This window comes from Podarcis pityusensis, assembly GCF_964106645.2.
Source record: "Podarcis pityusensis genome assembly, chromosome: 3".
In the NCBI taxonomy this organism is placed as follows: domain Eukaryota; kingdom Metazoa; phylum Chordata; class Lepidosauria; order Squamata; family Lacertidae; genus Podarcis; species Podarcis pityusensis.
Window position 1 is genome coordinate 4,651,607 of NC_138026.1, and position 20,564 is coordinate 4,672,170.

Sequence of the window (20,564 nt, forward strand, 5' to 3'; positions counted from 1 at the left end):
ACGTAGTTGTGCACTCAGGATAATAAAGGCTATACTTCTGGACGACACAAAATCAGGAATAGAGGTAACTGATTTTTACCTGTAGTAGTAGAGACTGACCATCTGCCACCTCTATGATGTGTTTTACATAGCATTTACCTTTTGTTCGAAAATCGCCCACAGAACACATAAGGATTGTATGGGCAGAAGAGTTAAAAGGAATTCTGTTTTCCTAACCGCTTTACCAGATAGGCACTTTAAAAACAAGCAAAACCTAAGCTATTTTAAAGAATACAAATTTTAATGCCCTGCTGTAAAGTATCTATATACTGAGCTTTGGGACGTTTGTGGCTAGACCTGCAATATATTGTACACAACTTCTGATCTACCTAGGACATGAGGGGCAGGAAAAGGACTGTGAGGTTACCTCTCTCAACCCAAAACAGGTAACAAAGGATAACTCCCCGCCTGGGCAAAAAGTAATAATAATAAAAACCATCACATTAGATAAACGATTGCCCTATTTCCTCCTCCCAGAGTCAGAGCACTCACAAGGGACCACAAATCTAGGTGAGCTTTTTATTGTCCAGCCTGGGAGGAAAACTATGGGACAAGGAGGGGTGTTAACACTCAACCAAGTAGCTAAGAGCTCAGTGCTAGATGGGATAGCCTTTTCCTAGCTGAAGGCATCCCTCAAGGTCAAAATGCACTTGGGGTGTTGTTTAATTACACTTCGGTGGGTGGGGGGGCCTCTGAAAAAGACATGCACTGCAGCTGCTGAGATGGCAATCTGAAGCAGATCACCAACACGGGAGACAGAGTTGGGACTTGGCCCCCACTTTAGAAGCACCCTTTTATTTCCCTTTTTCAGGGTGGGAAGAATGGGCAGGGTGGTATTCAGAAAAGGCAGAGCTAAGGAAACCTGCACGCACAGCTTCTGCTTCAAACTGCAGCCTCAGTGAGCGATTGCATTAAAAACATACACACAAAAGAACATAACTATACATAACACCTAGTTCTGTTCTCAGTCGCCACAAAAGGACCACAAGAACAAAACGAACGAGATTCCTTGCAGCTTCTGCATAAAGTTTCAGAATGAAAGCTAGTTGTCTAGAATTAAAAGCAGGCAAATGAATCTGGTCTGCTGTGGAACTAAGAGTACATGTTTGCATACTGAGGCTTGTGCTGTAATACAGCAGAGACACTTTCCATTAAGGTACTTACTAAGGAACACCTACCTATAGTATAAAAAAAGGCATAGAAAATTGAGGCAATGTGTTCAGCAAAAGCTGTCCCTTTTATGACTAGCTAAACTGGTGTACAAATGTCGGGGGGGGGGGACGGGACACTACATGGAGAGACATACAGAAGAAAGGTACAAAAAGGCTATGTGGCAATGTAAGGCACTTGTATTGTTCTGCAAGATGCTACACGGTGGTTTGACAACTTTGTGCAGGAGGAAGCAGGGTTGTGCAGGCTGCAGGCTGCTTTGTGCACCTTTTAAAAGTGATCCTCTGAGCTGCCTTGGAAGACATATGGCGCCGGTTGCTGCAAAGTCAAGGCAGCTCTGTTTGGTGTTCTGCAGCAGCTTGGGGTCTAGCACAACAAAGTAAGGAGAGGTCCCAACTTAAAACAGTGGTGTCTCTCTTTGGAACAGCGTCCAACAATGCTGAGGAAGGTGAGGGCAGAAGGAAGGCAGGCCCGACTCCCATTAGGCTCCACCAACAGAGAGCTGCCTTCACAGCTGCGTCCTGTTGGCTCAGCCCACTTCACCTGACCTGCTTATAGCACCATCGTCCACCCAGCATCGCCCTTCACTCCTATTCAAAAAAATATACAGATGAGGTATATTTGGGACTCAACAAGGAGCGACAGGCACACGCTGGTAAGTTTGGCTTCGGCTCAGAATGTCCCTAGTCTGGACATTCCAGGTTTTGGAGGAAAGGGAAACTGACGTCTCCAGGTACGCTCCCAAGTAGCGCCTACAGTGAAAGAACAAGGGAACAAGAGTGTTTCAACTCCTCATTCTTGGCAACGTTCCCAAGGGCTGTGCAACCGGTGGCCAAGCAAGCTCAACCAAGCCCCTGCCTTGGCTGCCCCTCTGTTTTATTGTCCTGGAACATGAGATACAAACACGGCTTGGTGGGTTAAAAGTTACGCCGACTCAACTGAAGGACACTACGGGATAAGAATGTGTGCACAAAAATAGAAAGCTGGAAATGAAACTTGCACCAGTTACTATAAAAGATCCCATGGGGGGTGGGGGATATTTAAAATAATAAACCAGGCATCTGGTGGCTTGAATGCCGTGAAGAACCACCCAGTCACTCGCTCGCTGTGAAGGGCTGCTGAACAAGCTGCCACTCCCTAGTCTGTGTCGACCCTTTGCAGAAGCCTCCTTAGCATGCATAAATTGGGAAGAAATGCTGTTGGGATCAAGAATGCAGCAGAGAATGGCACAGGGGAACATCCACCACCATTTATGGCACAGGAGAATGGACGCTTCAAGCCCCCATTGTCTGAGGCACGAGGTTTCTAAGTAGCACTTGCTGGAAAAGGCAGCTGGGCTCCGGGTCCTGTTTGCAGGCTTCCCAGGGGACCTGGTTGAGAATGCTGGACTCAATGAGCCACAGGGCTACAGGGCATAAGATGCTCTTATGTTCTTAAAACACGTGCAAGGTGATCCAGTTGCACTGGGGACAAAGGCAAGTCCCAAAACCCTGGAGACTGAGGCAGACACAACTGCACTAAGGAGGACAGCGGATGCCGTTCCCTGAAAACCAAAAAGGGCAGCGGTACAAAGAAGCTGTCAGTTCTTCTTGGGTGAAGGATCCATTCCCTCTCCCAGAATACACTTCTCACCGTTAGTTCCACTTCAACAAAAAGAGGAAGTGTAGCAGTTAGAGAAGGGTGGCCCCCGAGGTAGACTGTACACTGAGTGCCCCCCACCAGTTAGAGAATAGGTGACAGTAGATGGAAAGCAGTTTCACCCATGAGAGAGATTTCCTCTCACCGCATTCATAATACATCCACGTATTAAAGGTTAGGAACTGTGCAGCATTCTGTGTGGAAGAAACCTATGTAGCCTTAGAAGAATACCATTCTCAGGAGCTGCAAAGAGCAGCCAGATTGGAAATGGGTTCAGATCTCCTTGGACAAAACTTGTGAAAACGTAGGGACGCCTGAAAAATAGAAGGCTATGGTTGCCATCCTAAAGACACTCGCTAGGGAAGAACAAGAGGCTTACTTCGGAGCAAACGTGCACTGAATATGCTGTAGAGGCAATAATATTGCTGTCCTATGTTGGTATGGGTGGGCCACTTGAACATGACAGACCCAGTCATAAAGATTACACCAACACTTCATGAAGGAAACTTGCTGCAGAGGAAACAAAGGCACGAGGAAACTGTCCGCTTGCTAAGTAAGGAGGTCACAGACCACCCACAGACGTCTGCCCTGATCTGCTATTTCAGTGAGCAGTGAATCTTCTCCCTGGACTAAGGCACAGTCGGCTGAGGATGATTCTCAAGGCCTGGGGAGATGCAAAGCATGTCTGACACATACCAAGCTGCCAGGCCAGCATTTGTTGGGTGTTTCAGGAGAATGCACTAAATTCTATTTTCGGCTAAGAGGAAGCAGTATGGGAGAGAAACTGTGCACATCTGTCCCCTTCTCCAGAATGCAACTGGCTAAAATTTCAGTCTCTGCGAATAGGCATAGCACAACCCAAAAGTTACATACATACTAAATTATGTTTGCGCACTTCGCCATCATGTTGTGAAGGCCTGGCACATTCTAAATGTTCCGCTAAGATTACTAGATATGTAACAGAATTAGGAAATGCAGGCAGAGAAGGGGCCTTAGAGGTTTGCTCCATTTCCCCCTCCAATGCCATTTCCCACAAACTCGCTGTGCAAGAGTGCGTTGTCTGAAGGGGTCAAACCTCCACATACTACCCAAATGTTCTATTGTCCCGGCAACGAAGCAAATCATGCCCTACAGATGCCACCTCTCCAAACCACGAGATCCGGCGAGAGTGAGGTGGCTGATACTAAGTCAGGGAATGGGCTTTCAAGGAATAATTGCTTACAAAACATCTCTGGGTGTAGCAAAAGCAGCAAGAATACATTGGAGGACAGATTAAAATGAGCAATAAGAAAATACACTGGCTGAGGAAGGGGTTTGTTTGGTGTTCTGAAGCCCCACTGCGGATGGAGAGGGGCTTTTTGGTTACTGCAAACTGTCTGGAGGCAGAGAGAGAAGGGGAAAGAGCTTTTCGGTGGTACGTTGATTCAAGCCGTTTGAAACAGGGCTTGGTGAAGACACAAGGGAAGGAGCTGCTTCTTATTCCCAGAGTCCTTAGTCTCGCATTTTCCATTTCCTCCTCCAAGATTCCTTGAAGACTGTGCTTTGGCTCTAGGGAGACTTGATTTTCTTGGTCCGCGGCGACGTACCATTTTCTGCTTTCACCACTCCGTTTTCATGGTAGCCTGAGGTGTGGGGAGAAGGAGAAAATGGTATTTTAAGAAAAGTCTTCGGTAGGTGCTTGTACAAGGCTTTCAAAGACTCAAAGAATGGAGTCTGGAATGCTATATTTAGTACTAGAGTTTTAGGGTGAAGGCAGTGCCCCCCACCCCCTCAGCTAACTCTGAGAGTTCACATTGTCCCCTGAGGCTTTCCGAAGCCACAAGTATGGGGTTTGGTGGTAATGAGCAGAACTGCTCTACAGGAAACATAGCTGAGGCTTCTGGCAGATTTATCCTATGATGTCGTTGGCTTAACTGGTCATATTCTGCCGTCCCTCCAAAGATCCAGCAGTATGGCTCTCACGCATTCACCTATCCTGGAAATTTGCAGTGCCAAAAAAAATTGCTTGGGCAGCATCATGTGAACCAAAGACTATTATCTTGCCCGTTAGACCCCAGGGAGTGTCTGGGTGAGACTGGGGGGGGGGGGGGGGGAGCTGCAAGGGAACCAATAGGTGTCTCTGGGCCACTAATCCTCCCCCCCAAAAAATATGTGTGTTCTAGCTGCAGCAGCTGCTTGGGACCTAGCCAAGTCCGGCCTGTTTCAGCAGAGCTCATCGCACAGACCAGAAAAAGCCACTATTGTCTACTAAACGAGAACAGTTGCCCAATTAAAACAACCCTAGTCACTTCTTCATATATATCTTAACAAATTAACCAGATCTGCATATATTTGGCATATAAAAGAACAAACCACATGTGTCACAGCAGCAGGTTATTAGCTTAGAAGAGGCGTCTCCCACATTCGTTTTAACACAGAAGATGAAGGTTAATTCTGTGTCCAGAGCAGCTGTTTACCAGCTCCATCTGGTACGCAGGCTAAGACCCTACCTGCCTGCAGACTGTCTTGCCAGAGTGGTGCATGCTCTAGTTATTTCCCGCTTGGACTACTGCAATATACTCTACGTGGGGCTACCTTTGAAGGTGACCCAGAAACTGCAATTAATCCAGAATGCAGCAGCTAGACTGGTGACTGGGAGTGGCTGCCAAGACCACATAACACCGGTCCTGAGAGATCTGCATTGGCTCCCAGTACGTTTCCGAGCACAAGTGAAAGTGTTGGTGCTGACCTTTAAATCCCTAAACGGCCTCGGTCCTGTATACCTGAAGGCGCGTCTACACCCCCATCGTTCAGCCCGGACACTGAGATCCGGCGCTGAGGGCCTTCTGGCGGTTCCCTCATTGCGAGACGTGAGGTTACAGGGAACCAGACAGAGGCCTTCTCAGTAGTGGCACCCGCCCTGTGGAACACCCTCCTGTCAGATGTCAAGGAAATAAGCAGCTATCTTATCTTTAAAAGACACCTGAAGGCAGTCCTGTTTAGGAAAGTTTTTAATATTTAATGCCGTTTTGTTTTTAACACTTGATTGGAAGTCGCCCAGAGTGGGCGAAACTCAGCCAGATGGGCGGGGTATAAATAATAAATAAATAAATAAATAATAACGCCTGCTTCTTTTCGTTCTTGATGAGTATTTTTAATTATATATTTTCAAATCTGCTGCCCAATTAATCTTTTCCTCCCAGGTGAACAATATACACATTTTAAGAAACGGATTAATCTGACCACACAGTCAGCTACACACTAGAGCGAAGGCACATCGCAAGCTGCCTCTCACGCCAAGTAGGGCCCCTGCTCCCTCTCGCTCAGTACTGCCTGCGCTGAACGGAAGCCCCTCTGCAGGTTCCAGGCAGGCAGCCTTTCTGAGGGGATGCAGTGCACACGCTCTCCCACACAGCGCTCAGAGCTCAAACCAGACATGGGTCTGATGCCCCAGCAGGATGCTCACCTGACTCCCTTTTGATGGTCTTCAGCTGCTGCTTGCCATGGGTGGCGGCCGCAGCCGCAGCGGCTTTTTTCCTAGTGCTCTGCTCATTCCAGTACTCCCGCCAGCGCCGCAGCTGAAAGTGGATGAAGCGCCACATCATCCAGGCCTGTGAGAAGCACACCAGAAGCAGGACGCACATCCTGGGGGAAGCAAGCAAGGGAAGGCAGGCTGTGACTGAGCAAGGAGCCAGCCGGCTTCAAAGGGGCGCCCCGGGGAGTGAAAGAGGCTGCCTTTCCATATCGAAAGCCCTGGGGAAACCTAGACTGAGGGCTGGCACACCTGAGTTATCAACTCTGCCACTGCCCATCTTGGGCTGGTGGGCATGCGCATTTTGCTTTGATCCACAGCCAGATCTCACATGGCGCTGTATGAAAAAAATCTTGAAGATAACAGTGGACAGCTTCATTCAGAGGACTCATTTCCAGGGAGAAATGAAGCTATTTGTGCTCGTTTACCAGGGAGAAGCTATTTGTGCTTGTTTACCCTCAGAACAAGGGATGCGGGTGGCACTGTGGTCTAAACCGCAAAGCCTAGGACTTGCCGATCAGAAGGTCGGCAGTTCGAATCCCCACGACCGTTGCTCGGTCCCTGCTCCTGCCAACCCAGCAGTTCAAAAGCACGTCAAAGTGCAAGTAGATAAATAGGGAAGGTAAACAGCGTTTCCGTGCGCTGCTCTGCTTCGCCAGAAGCGGCTTAGTCATGCTGGCCACATGACCCAGAAGCTGTACACTGGCTCCCTCGGCCAGTAAAGCGAGATGAGCGCTGCAACCCCAGAGTCGTTCGTGACTGGACCTAACGGGCAGGGGTCCCTTTACCTTTACTCTGAGAACATTTCAGCTAGACTGGGACTGGAGCCCCATTTAGGCATTATGTTACCCTCTGGTAACGTAAACTTCAGGTTATTTTACCAGCAAACCCGGAACTGTTTTGCCGGGCACGCCTGTGCACAAGCAGTCTACTGCCACGCACGGATGCGCAGAAGCGGCACTTCTGGTAGCGAAAACTTTGGGATACGGCCAGACCTCCGGAACGGATCCCGTTCGCAACTGAAGGTACCACTGTATATTCTAAACAAACCCATGGCATCTCTCTTGTGGCTACAGGGCACAGTCAAGTACTAGTTAAGGGGGATTTCTAACAGGTGCCCACTGCAGTCAACGGTGGTGCCAATTTAACACTTAACCGTGTTTAAAACCCGCAGGGGAAAGGGAGGACACAAATCCTGTACTTTATGCTGTGGGAAAGAGATGGGAGCTGGACTGACTGGGAGGGAACTGTACTGCTCCCATGCATTACTTCTGCACCAGGCCTAAATAGATGGAGCCCTGAACTCATCCAGCATCCCTGTCTTTGGGCTTTCCTTTGCTCACCTCCCAGAAACAAAATGCGCCCGAGCCTTACCTGAAAAGTAAAGTGTTGAAGTTTCCTTTCTCGGGGTCAAACGCCTGGTTCTCCACTCGAGCCAGCCCAAAGCCAATGACCAGAACGGATAGGGTGAGGGTGAAGAGCCGGGAAACGACGAACACCACTGCCCAAGCATTAAACCTTGTGGAATTAAACAGGAGACCATTCGACATTTCAAAAGAGGGATACTTGCCATGCCTCTTAGGTGGGCATTTTTAATAATGTACAGGAGCTGTCAAAGACTGTCAAGAGGCAGTAGTAGCGATTCAGAAGAAATGCAGTGTGCAAGTTATTTAAGTGGTGCACCCACAAAACACTACACTGAGCTGTAGTCAACTATGTCCTATTCAGAGTAACCTATTGAAATTAACAAAACTATGGTAGTCGTCACTTAATTTCAATGGGTCTACTCTGAATAGGGCTAGCACTGAATGCCACCTATTGGGTGTGATTCAACTAGTGAGTCCCATCAGTAGACGTTACTCAGCAATTATGTTAGAAGTCTTTCTTTCTTTCTTTCTTTCTTTCTTTCTTTCTTTCTTTCTTTCTAACTCACATATAGAGTACAACAGGAGATGATACTGGAAAGGAGCATCTAGTCTTAGAATTCCCCAGACATTTGCTAGTGAGCCTCAGAGGCTGAAAGGAAAGTCATGCTTCACCCACACAGAAGAGCACTTACAGCTTCTCGTTGTTTTCATCTGTGAAGTAGAACAGGCGAGCCATATGGAAAAGGAATTCAGCTACGTACTGCAGCAGCAACAGGATGAGTCCCAGGCGTGTGAGGCTGGAGAAAGGGAAGGACAATGGTGATTGCGGCAGAAGGGATGAACACCTTTTGAGCCTCCTCCTCCCTCTCCCTAGCATTTTACCCCAAGATTCCCCTCAGGGTCCCTTCCGACTCTATAGATCTATGAATTAAAAGGCTGTGCTGCAATCATGGAAACTATCAGACGAATCAACCTTGATTCCACCTCGGCACCAGCTTGGCTGCAGTAGTTGCCGGAAGGAGACATACAAGGCGCCATCCAACTGTCTTAGGACTCCACTCCAGATTTGTGTAGGGTTTTTACCCCTTTGTCTTTTCTTCTCCCAAATATATCCCACAAAGCGGTGGAAGTTTAGGACCACTTTTCCTTCCCCAAGATGGGCTGCCTTCCCAGGTTGGCCGGCCCCATCTGCCCCTCACTTCCCTCTACAGCACGTGCAGAAACAGCTTTCTTGACCGTTGGACCCACTATGTTTGCAACATAATCATACAACAAACAACAATATATTATACCAAAAATTAATAAACAAAGGGCTTAGGCAGGTTCTCTTAGAAGGCTGGAAACCAAGCCTGCTTTCTTGTAAAGTTTAATTTAAAACCGAAGCAAATTATACAGCTTTGGAGCTGCAGACAGAAAAACGCTGGAACTATTTATCAGGAGTTCCTTTTAACCTGAAGAGAAAGCAGGTGTGCAACATTGCCATGTTGAAGACGGTGGGACCCGCAACACTTACTTCAAGAGGTATGCTCCAGCTATATGAACTAGATAGAGGCTGATATATTGCAGCTGACGAGGAATCTCTTCCTGCAAAGAAAGGGAAGACCATAAGAAGCCAATGTGCATCATAAGAGGCAATGACTGGCTGCATCTAACACAGACGAAGTAGAGCAGGTGCAGTCAAATGCAGGGCCTTGGTGCATCTTGCATCAAAGAAATCCGCATGCCAGTACAACACACTGCTGCACTTTCCACAAGGCTTCCATGAAGAAATTCAAATATGTTAGTGGGAGGGTGTCTTTTACACACCACTAGAACCCAGGTAGGAGAGCAGGAAAAGTGCTTTTCAAAGTATTTTCTACAACTGTGAAAATGTACCCTGGCTTTCCTTGGCCTTAAGAAAAAGCATCAACTTGGAAACTTCTTTGTCAGTTTAATATTATTTTAAACATTCATTCAATGTTTTTTTTTGTATATAAAAAAAACTTATTTATTTCGCTTTGGATTTAACAACTCTGCTGGTAACTATGGGTGAATGGAATCTCATGCGGACACGTGAGTGGGTTGGCAGAGGAGGGACTGATCTCTCTCGCTCACCCACTGGCTTAAAAAATGCAGGCTAGTAGCTTTTGTGGCCTCATCAGCACAACACCCACCCACCCCATTGGCCTCCTAAGAACCCTAAGAGGAAGTTAGTTAGGATGATGGTACTCACCTTCCGCACCTTTTGGAAATATAGTTCAGGCAGTGAATGCAGCCAGTAGGACAGCTGGCAAAGGTAGAAAAACTTCACCTGGAACCTAATGTTTAAAAAGAAGAAGTGCATTTCTTAAGCATCCACATGAAGCAAAACATTTTTTGCCATTCTCCCTCCTGACTGTGAGGTCCTCCTTTTGAAGCTTAATGGCACAGACGTTTCGGAAACGGAGGATTCCTGAGACTGTCTTAGTGGATGAAAGCTGGCCATTGACCCTTGGCAAATGCTGCTGCAAAATATGTTGTGACGAAGGGGGAGAAAGGGAAATGAATCACTTCTGCTAATCTGGTGCACTCTGGCAGGCGAGGAAGCAGATGGCCACATCCTAGCTCTGTGCTGGGTCCCAGGCAGAGATGCGAGTTTGCCAAAGTGGTGCTTTGCAGCTGTCGTGAACTGCTGAGAGGCACCGCTAGAGGGATGATAACATGAGCGGAAGCCTGACTTGCTTATAATTCATGCTCAGTGACGACAACTCAGGAATCAGACGTATCATTGACACATAGACTATGGAAAAACTACACACCGTATCCAAACAATATTTATTTAGGACCCACGGGGCAGCCAAGGATATTGATAGGATTGCCCGATAATAAATGTTGGAAATGTAAAGAAACTGAAGGTACATTCTTTCACCTTTGGTGGACGTGCCCAAGGATTAAGGCTTTCTGGGAGATGATCTATAATGAAATGAAAAAGGTATTTAAATATACCTTTCTGAAGAAACCAGAGGCCTTTCTCCTGGGCATGGTTGGCCAATTGGTGCCAAAGAAGGATAGAACTTTCTTTATGTATGCTACAACAGCAGCAAGAATACTTATTGCAAAGTACTGGAAGACACAAGATTTACCCACCCTGGAAGAATGGCAGATGAAGGTGATGGACTACATGGAACTGGCGGAAATGACTGGCAGAATCCGAGACCAGGGAGAAGAGTCGGTGGAAGAAGATTGGAAGAAATTTAAAGACTATTTACAGAAATACTGCAAAATTAATGAATGTTAGAATGATGTCGGAATGAAGTTAAGTGGTTTTAGTAGCAATGTTTCAAAGGAGTATGTAAAAATGGATTGTTAACAGGTGAGAATCTAAAGTTATAATATATTAAGTTAAAGGATTAAGATAAAAACAAAGAGGGAAAGGATTTGCTGAATTAACTAATTGAACTGGAATACAAAAAAGGGAGGTGTGAGGAGGTCAGGGAAACAAGTAAACGGAAGACAAGACATGGAAAGATTGATTTGTTTTTAAGCATTTTTATTTTTCTGTATTTTGTATTTTTTTTTTTTTTTTTTTTTCCTTTTTCTTATTTTTGTAATCTTTTCTGAAACTTTAATAAATATCATTTAAAAAAAAAAAAGGATATTGATAGGATTTAGGACTGAGGCTGATGAGACAAAAGAGTTCCAGAATACCTGCACAGCCTAGCAGAAGAGAGGCCTTGTGGAATCAGGAGCAGCTTGTTTCTAATACCAGCTGTGAGGGTCTCTGGGGTAACTTTTATGCCTGTTAAGATGCTCTGCTTTACAGTAACACTGAAATGTTCTCAGGATACGGAATAATTTTGTTTTTTAAAAAAACTGCATACTTAAACTGAGGCAAGCAAAACTAACCAAAAGCCAATTTATAAATCTCTAGTGGAATTGCCTTGAAAAAGTATGAATACCAGAGTTGAGAGCAAAATTGTAAATTTATCGTTTCAATTCCTTCATCACCTGCCCAAATTACATTTAAGCGCAGGGTAAGATTGGATGTCACCCATGGTGAGCGATAAAGGAAGTGAGGCCCCATCTGCACAATACACTTAAAGCAGTATCATGCCACTATAAACAGTCATCGCTTTCCCCAAATAATCTAGGGACATGTAGTTTGTTAATGGAGCCGAGTGTTGTTAGGGAACTCCTGTTCCCTTTTGAGAACTACAACTCCCAGAACTCTAGGAATTGTAGCTCACGCTGGGCGGGGGAGCGGGGAGGAATGTGGGCCTCTTGAAAATTCTCAGCATGCTTAACACACACCAGTATCTCAAACAGACCCATCAATCATGCCATTATGTGTACACTTAAATCACTGTTAAAGAAAACGTCATCATTTTCCCTACATTCCTACAGTGGTCAGGGTGTGGTCTGAAAGCACCTGATCTAGGGGTGACCACAGCTTGGCACCTTTGGTTCCACGACAGGAGAAAGGTGAGATATAAAATGTAAGGGAAATAAAATGTAATATGGGATTTTAGTTCAAGAACCAGACACAATTTCTCAGAATGCAAAAGGAACTCCATACGAGTGTAGAATCAACACAATCTTTTTTATCTGGCTGGGTCAAACCTTTCAGAGCTCTTTTCATAAAACACCCTTCTTGAGATGACATGACATTATTAATACTGGAGGGGAAAAAGGCTTCAGGGACACAACTGATACATCAGAGAGAATCTAAGGAGTACTTCTGTCTGTGGAAACTGGAGGTGTGCTTGACTCCAACATTCCTGAGAGAAGTATCAAGATCAGGATTTGCGAACAGACACAAGAGCAGAAAAACGGACCTGAAGTGTGCTAAGGCTGCTGTCTGGATTACTTGGGAACGAACTTCCTGTGGTTGGGACACAAACCTTTAAGAAGCGCCCAGGACAATGCGCAGTCCGTTCTTCCCCTGCTGTAGACTGCCCCTCCGAACACCTATTGGCAGACGGTTTCCTTTTCCTTGGAAAGGGAAGCAGCCGCAAGAGTTGGCCTCATGGGGAGCAAGACCATTTATGAAGCAGAATTATTGCCCATAGACAGTTTGGAGGCAGAAGACACTCCTACAAGAAAAGCGAAGTTGCCCCATTCCCTGGAATAAAATGGTTGCCTTTAAGTCTAACAACAGAATTCACTACCACAAGTCATAGTGCTTGTTGGTCCCTTGGAGAGCTCTAGAAGGAGACGAGATCATTTTGTGGAGGAAAGGCTACCGGTCCTGATGGCTATGTCTTGCCTCCAGTGGCAGAGACCCTATGTCTCTGAATACAAATTGCTGTGGATTCCAGCGCAGGAGAAGAGAAGGCTCACAAGCTCATGTCCTGCTTGCCCACTGGGACATCTGGTTGGCCACTGTGAGAACAAGGTCCTGGAGCAGAGAGGTCTTTGGTAGGAGCCAGCAAGGCTGCCTCAGGTTCTTAAGGACAAGGATTAAGCGTGCAATATCAGCATTGCACACAGGAGGGGGCTGCAAGATCACTTCTGGCCGGTTTGAAGATGCAACTGAAGAACTCAATTCACCCTTATTCCTGTCATCACTCACTCCTGACCTCAGATAAACCAACAAGGAAGGAAGTGGTTGTACTCTGTGGCTACTTACGGGAGATGAACATGAGGGTAGTTCTCCCACAGACTCTTGGGGTTTGATAAGTATCCTTCCTGAAATGAAGGAAGACACACAAAGTAAGAGAGGGAGTGGGGAAGAAAGGTGAGTTAGCAGCGAAGTCTGGCTAAACAACAGCTGTCCAAGTCCCCATTGCCTCTGCTAAAGTTGATATGTCTAGGTGACAACTCCAAGCTATTGCGGAAGACTCTGCGAAATATAGACACCTTTTCTTTATACAATAAGCAAACGATGGGGAAGTTCTTTCTACGACAAGGGTGGGGAACCTGCGGCCCTCCAGATGTTGTTGGACTACAATGCCCAGACTACCTGGCCAGGCTGGCAGGGGCTGATGGGATGCAGAGTTCAGCAACAAATGGAGGGCCACAGGTTGTGCACCCTTGTTTTTCAGCAACAGCAGTTGCAGATGAGTGGGGTTGGTTGTTGGCCTCTGTCTGTCTTGAGGGACAATGGAGTGGCGTCTGGGGACGAAGTCAAACCACTGTGTTAGCAACACCAAAGTGACCTCCCTGGGGCTCAAGTCTTGGCAGTGTGTCTGGAGGTCTTGGGCTGTCCAGATAACATGACTCCCCTCTTGGTCCCTGTGATGTGGTCCAAAGGAAAGCAGAGCAATGCGTTTGGAACCCCAGCTTGGCTGCAGGAGTTGCCAAGTCACCATCTTAGGGACTCCACTCCAGATTTGTGTAGGGTTTTTACCCCTTTGCCTTTTCTTCTCCTGAAGATAGTGGAGGTTTCAATGTTTTTCCTCCTCCTAGATAGGCAACCTTCCCAGGCTGATGAACCCCATCTGTCCCTCATTTCCCTCTGCAAGCAGCATGTGTGGAAGCTGCCTTCTTGACCGCTCGACCTACTCTGGGTCTCGTCTGCTCAATCTGCCACAGCCTGACTTTGCATGCAAGGGAAGTCCCTAACTCACCAAGGGTTTGAGACCAGGGTACTGAAACAGGAAAGACACCCTCCCTCCAATACACACACAAATGCAAATCCCAACACTCAAAGTTCAGAATCTGAAAACCAGATGCAGAATGAAACCGTAAAACAGCTGCAGAGGACGGAAGTGGCTGCTGGGCAAAACTCACAGAGTTTCAGGGCTCAGAGAAGCCTCCTTCAGCCAGGCATCATCAGCGCTGGCACAGAAACAGCTTTAGATGTTTACTCAGGAGACAAGAGGCCCTGCTTAAGCAATCTGGGCATAAAGGGGTGTGATGGGGAGGGAGGGAAGCTTGGCTGACAAAGCCTCTTAGATAAAAGCCATCCTGCTGGTTCTTTCTCAAGGCAGATGGGCTGAAGTGAAGGTTTGAGAAATGGGACCAGGTCCCCACTTCACCCCCACCTCTCCTTCTGAAGGTCCCTCCAGAGCTCAGCTGCAGGGAAGTATCTGCCCCCCCTCAAAAGTGCCATTTGCAAATAGATTTAAACCAGCAACACTGCAATCAATTTCCCACACATTTCAAGATGAGACCAGCCCAGTACCTCTACCAAAGTCATTCAATGTAAAAGCCATAACTGGTATGAAGCACGTAAACGTAAGCAGGTACTCGCTTGGCGTTAATAAGGATCAGGCAGACGCAGCAATGGAGAATAAGAAGGTGAAGTTTATTGCCAGGCAATAAGGACCCAGTTTGGAATCTCTTCCAAAAGGAACTGGGACCCCGACTGACAGAAATCCAGAGGTCTTTATACCTGAGCAGATCACAGCAAATCATAGATCATGAGACAACCATGAGGCAGTCACGATATTGCCAGCGAAAATTAGCCAATTAGCAAGCTTCTTGCCATGCTTCCAGCTCCAGAGCTCAGCTGCAGGGAAGTATCTGCCCCCCCTCAAAAGTGCCATTTGCAAATAGATTTAAACCAGCAACACTGTGATCAATTTCCCACACATTTCAAGATGAGCCCAGCCCAGTACCTCTATCAAAGTCATTCAATGTAAAAGCCATAACTGGTATGGTTATGATGCAACTGGAGTTCCAGCAAGCGTGCTGGCATTCGTTATTTTCCCATCCTAGGAGGCAGTGGCAGGCCATGTATCTGAGAAGACCAAAAGCACTGGCTGTACTCAGTGATGCAAGCCGAGTGCTTGTCCTCTGGTCCGTGCCACAACCCGTGTGGCAATGGACCCATGGCGAGACGCGTGGCAACAGGAAATGGCAGCAGCTAGTAGTCTGATGGCTGCTGCAGGCAGCACCACTCAAGGAGACTTCCTTAAGGAACAAGGTCGCATGGACTTGTCACAATGGCCACGGAAGGAAGTAATTCAGAATTGGGCCTTTTGTGGTTAGTGGAGGTTAGTCTTGAAGCTAAGATATCTGCCATACAGAAGTCAACTGTAACAGGAAGCTCAAGAAGCAGGGTCAAATGAGGATCCCGTGCGATTAATAATGGTGGCCTCTCCGACTGCATTGCTGAAAGAAATGACACCACAGTAGGAGAAGTCTGCCTTGGGACAAAACAACCTGGAAGCCATTCTCTAGGACAGCCTTTCTCGACCTTGGGACCCCAGATGTTGTTGGCCTACAACTCCCATCATCCCTGACCACTGGTCCTGCTAGCTAGGGATGATGGGAGTTGTAGGCCAACAATACCTGGGGAGCCTGCATATCAGAAAAGCCCACTGCGGTATCTGGTCTGACTGCAGAAAGTAACCAGAAACCCCAGATTCATTTTAGAAAATTTGCGCTCCCTTGTGTTCAAGGTGCAAAAGGGATTGGTAGGGAAAAATGTATCAACTGCTTAGAAAATCAATGTACAGAATAATCATCAATGATATACAAATTCAAATTGTAAAGTACGTATGAAGTTTTATGTCCGGATAGTTCTTGTAGAAAGAGGAAAGTTTTTAACAGGCATCTAAAATAGTACTGCGAGTTTACCTGCCTAACTGTAAGTTCCAAGGGGGGAAAAGGGAGATTCAAAGCAGAGGTGCTGCCACACTGAAATATAGACTCCCCACAGATACAGAATGAACCAGTATATGGCATGTCCAGGTTCTGCAGATCAAAATGTTTGAGTGAGCAAGGTGGTCCTTCATGTAATCTGGTCCTAAACTGTTAATTTTTTTATATACTAACAATAAAACCTTGAGATGTGGCCCATTTTTTAATTTTAAAAAATTGCACGCATACAGATTTAAAACTGTCTGAGGTCCATCACAGAGCCAGATTTTGAATTTCTATACCAAAATACTTGTTTTGGTATGTCATACAATTCCCACTTTGGGTTCAGAATGTGCTTGTTTGGAGGTTCTAGCAGGGGAGCGCAGCTATCATATACCCTTGACCGAAGAACGGTACACTCCTTCTATCTGGGATGGTCGTCCTCTTCCACCGAGCGCACAGCTTCGGGAGGGACGCACATGGAGCGGTGAGGGAGGAAGGGGACACCCGCCTAGCCAGCCAGATCAGCCGAATCAACCCTGGCGATCAATGGGGTGACAGATGTCTCAGCCAGATCGCCCTCACATCCAGAATGTGACCTGAATAGCAAGTGGACATCAATACACTTTTCAAAGTCAGCAGTGTATGTGGGGAGAGTTTGAACCATTCCCTCTAAGTCCTACCAGCAGACCCACATCCTGAATTAAGAGGTGCTTTGAATAAGGTGATCCTATTTGGCCACTTCCCGTAATGTGATCACATGTGCGCAAAGGGGAAGAGCAGAGAAAGCAAGCTGCACCCCATGTATAAATTCACATCCAGTCTTTCTAAAGGAAGCTTACCGTTGCCAGTACATATAAGCACCAGGCCATGGAGGCAATATGAAACGCTACCAGCTGCCCAGACTCATTGAACTTGCTGTGCTTGATCTTGGAAAGGTGGAGCCTTCGGTTGATTTTCTAGAAGAAAACAAAAATTCAGAAAGAAGGGAAGAAAAAACCAAAGCATCCTACGTCCTCAAAACACAGTAGCTCAAAGCTTCTTTTTAGCATGTCACTATGCCAGCCCTGGAAAGTTCAAATCAGGTGATCAGAGGATACCAAAAAAGGGCCCACCAGATGTTTTGACTTGGCTTAATAACCAGCAGCCATTATTTGTGGGTGCAGTCAGTCCACCCTAAAATGCAAAACGAGACAAGGCCCAGCGAGGGAAGAAGGAGAGAGCAACGCCACAAAAGCCTGAAGACGTCAGAGGGACCCTCAAAAGGAGAACACTGAAAAGAAAAGAAAATCTCACCCAACCTCAGGAACAAGCAGAAGCAGTCCTGAGAAGGCAACTGACTTGTTCCAGCCAGGAAAGAAGAAAGAAAGAAAGAAAGAAAGAAAGAAAGAAAGAAAGAAAGAAAGAAAGTTAAGTTAAGAGAGGGAAGTTATAGTTGTCACAATGACACAAGAGTTAAGAAAGTTCACATTCTTCAGTCCCACAGTTTGGTAAAAGCTGAATGAGAAACAAAGTGTAACATTCCTCTTCAAGTCCATTTCACCTTCTAGAAAACGGGACTAAATACTTTCCTGGAGCCATGGGGCCACAGTAAAAAGCAACTGTAAATTTGAAATGTTCTACAGCCCACAGCACAAGGGAGCGGTGTAGGTACTGGCTAGCTTGTATGAAAAGCAAGACTTACGTCCAAGGCATACTCTTGCACCACAGCATGCAGAATTATTGCTATGAAGATGTAGAAGAGGATTGTGACCAAATCCTTCAGCCCGTAGTGATAAAGAACAATTTCACCATCTGAAGAAGAGGAGCGGGGTAAGGGAGGAAGAGATTAACATTAAAGAGTTAAGCTGGGAAGCCATATAGGGATCAAACTTTTAAAGGCATCCGCTAAGAGGCAGGATTTAAGTAACAAAGAATTAGTTCAAATGTTGGCAAGAAGCAGAAACAGACCACCATGAGCTTAGAAGAACTGAATTTAACCAGAATGCAGAGCAGATGTGGACAGTTCAACACACATAGACGTTTACATCTCCTTCCCACCCCTCGGGAGCAAAGGTGGTTGGTCCTCTGAGAGCCTGTTTGCATGACGTGTTATTCTGAGATAAGTGTCCCATGAACTCCCTTCATCATCGGATTTATTGCCATGTTCCTTGGGGGCAGGGGGGTGCCAGGTGAAGTAGTTCAGAGGACTCTGGGAAGACCAAGGGTCCTCAACTCACCTATTTTTCATCCCCGGGTAAATGACTGTGGTGGGTCGAGATCACAGTTCCATAGCGAAACACAGTGACCTGCGAATGACCCAAGACAGTTAGCGGCAGAATCCAGCTCAGGGCTGCTTCTCACTTTACATTTGTCCCTTGTGTACGGATCCACCAGAACAGATACACAACTCATGCCAGCTGTGAATGGAGGGTGTACATTGACATTACAACTTTCTTGTCATGACATATAGAACAGGGTTGCCATATGTCTGGATTTTCCTGGACATGTACAGGATTCCAAGGGCAAAATTACCATCTGGGGGGATTTTTAAAAACTCGGCATGATGTTTGGGTTTTTGCAAACAGAACCAAGAAGCTCAACAACTTGTAATCCTAATATAGAAGCAGCGGCAAAGAACCACTGAACTGGAAGGAGGGGGACCTTGGGGGTCACAGAGTGCAGGATCTGTAAAGCGGAATGCGATTGCAGCATCACCAACAGATGGGCTCCCAGCTCCTGCTTAAACACCTCCAGAGAAGGAGAGCCCCCCACCTTCTAAGGGAGTCAAGCAGCACCCATCTTTAAGAGGCTTCTCTCTCCTAATATTTAGCCAAAATCTATTTCCCTGCACAGGTTCTAATCCTGTTCTCTGGAACAAAGGGAACATGTCTGCTCATCTTCCATGTGACATTTGAAGATGACTGTTGGGTCTCCCCTGAAAGTCTAAACTCAGCTTTTTCAACCATCCATCACAGGACTTGGTGTTGAGACCCTTCACCATCTTGCTGTCCTACTCTGAGCACACTGCAGTTTGTCGAGGCCCTTCTTAAAACACTTGCGCCCGAACGTAAGAAGAGTCCTGCTGGAGCAGACCAAAGGCCCATGTAGTCCAGCGCTCTGTTCTCACAAAGGTCAACCAGGTGTCTATGAGTAGCCAGCAGGACCTGATCGCAACCCCACTTGGCCCTCCTGTGATTCCCAGCGCCTGAAATTCAGAGGCCCAGTGCCTCTGACAGCGGAGGCAGAAACAGAGCTCTCAGGATACATAGCCACTGGGTACATATATCTGTCCCATCCTCTTATAAATAATCCAAATTGGCAGCCAACCACTGCCACTTGTGGGAGGGAATGCCATGGTTTAACTATGTGCTGTGTGAAGTGCTTTTCTGGGGGTGTCCTGAATCTTCCAACACTTTCATTGAATGTTCCTCAAGTATTGAAAGAGGGTGGAAAAAAATTACCCATCCACTATCTCTACAACAGGATTAATTCAATGACATCACTTCTTACTCACCTTTTGTATAAAATAAAAAGCCCCCAACATTCAAACCTTTCCCCATACAGAGGTCCTCCATTCCCTTCGTCATTTTGGTTGCTCTTTTCTTGCCCTCTTCCAGTTCTGCAGGATCCTCTTTGAGGAGAGACAACTAGAACTGCACACAGCATTCCAAGTGAGCTCACACCATGGATTTGCATGAAGCTGTTATCATATTGGGCATTTTATTTTCAACGCCTTTCCTAATGATCCCTAGCACAGAATGTGCCCTTTTCACAGCTGCCACACTCTGGGTCGACATCTTTGAGAAGCTAGTAGCTATGACCCTAAACTCTCGTACCTGGTTGTCACCCTATGTTCACACCCCATGAGAATGTATGTGAAACTAGGTTTGTTTTTGGCCCAGTGTGCCTCACTTTGAACTGCATTTGCCATTTTACTGCCCATTCTCCCAGTTTGGAGGCATCATTTTGGAGTGTCTCAGAAGAGGAATGTCCAGAGGGAAACAGACAGGACCCAATGCCTATTCATGACCTGAACACAGCACTTCTGATGATGGAGTCTAGATATGCATTAGCCTTATCAGCTGCCCTTTTGCACTGATAACTCACATTTAAGGCTGGCTGCATCCCAATGTTCTAGTCTGCCAAGAGCGCTTTAACTCTTGACTCCATCTTCTATGATGTTAGCTACCCCTTCCAGCTTTTTGTACATGTGACAAACATCCTCTCAACATGTCAGCTGTAAAAATGTCCTAGCAGTGGGTCTAGGACAAAGCCCTCCAGATCGCCCTTGTTTCCAAGTTACCTCCACATTTGTGTCTTGCACCTTGAAGAGTAGTGATTTAAAGGTGTGCCCCCCTCCATTCACAACA

At 46.5% G+C, this 20,564-nt stretch overlaps 1 protein-coding gene across 1 annotated transcript in view; it reads right to left on the bottom strand.

Moving 5' to 3' along the window:
- Window positions 1-2,235: 2,235 nt before the first annotated feature.
- TRAM2 (translocation associated membrane protein 2) overlaps window positions 2,236-20,564 on the bottom strand; it is a 43,463-nt gene continuing 25,134 nt past the window's right edge. The window contains exons 3-11 of the mRNA XM_080998763.1: window positions 17,897-18,006; window positions 17,055-17,171; window positions 13,313-13,371; window positions 9,938-10,022; window positions 9,239-9,309; window positions 8,418-8,522; window positions 7,733-7,876; window positions 6,293-6,471; window positions 2,236-4,469 (exon numbers count right to left, since the gene is read on the bottom strand). Coding sequence (XP_080854889.1) covers window positions 4,396-4,469; window positions 6,293-6,471; window positions 7,733-7,876; window positions 8,418-8,522; window positions 9,239-9,309; window positions 9,938-10,022; window positions 13,313-13,371; window positions 17,055-17,171; window positions 17,897-18,006 — 944 coding nt within the window. The 3' untranslated portion in view covers window positions 2,236-4,395. The remainder of the gene's footprint in view (window positions 4,470-6,292; window positions 6,472-7,732; window positions 7,877-8,417; window positions 8,523-9,238; window positions 9,310-9,937; window positions 10,023-13,312; window positions 13,372-17,054; window positions 17,172-17,896; window positions 18,007-20,564) is intronic.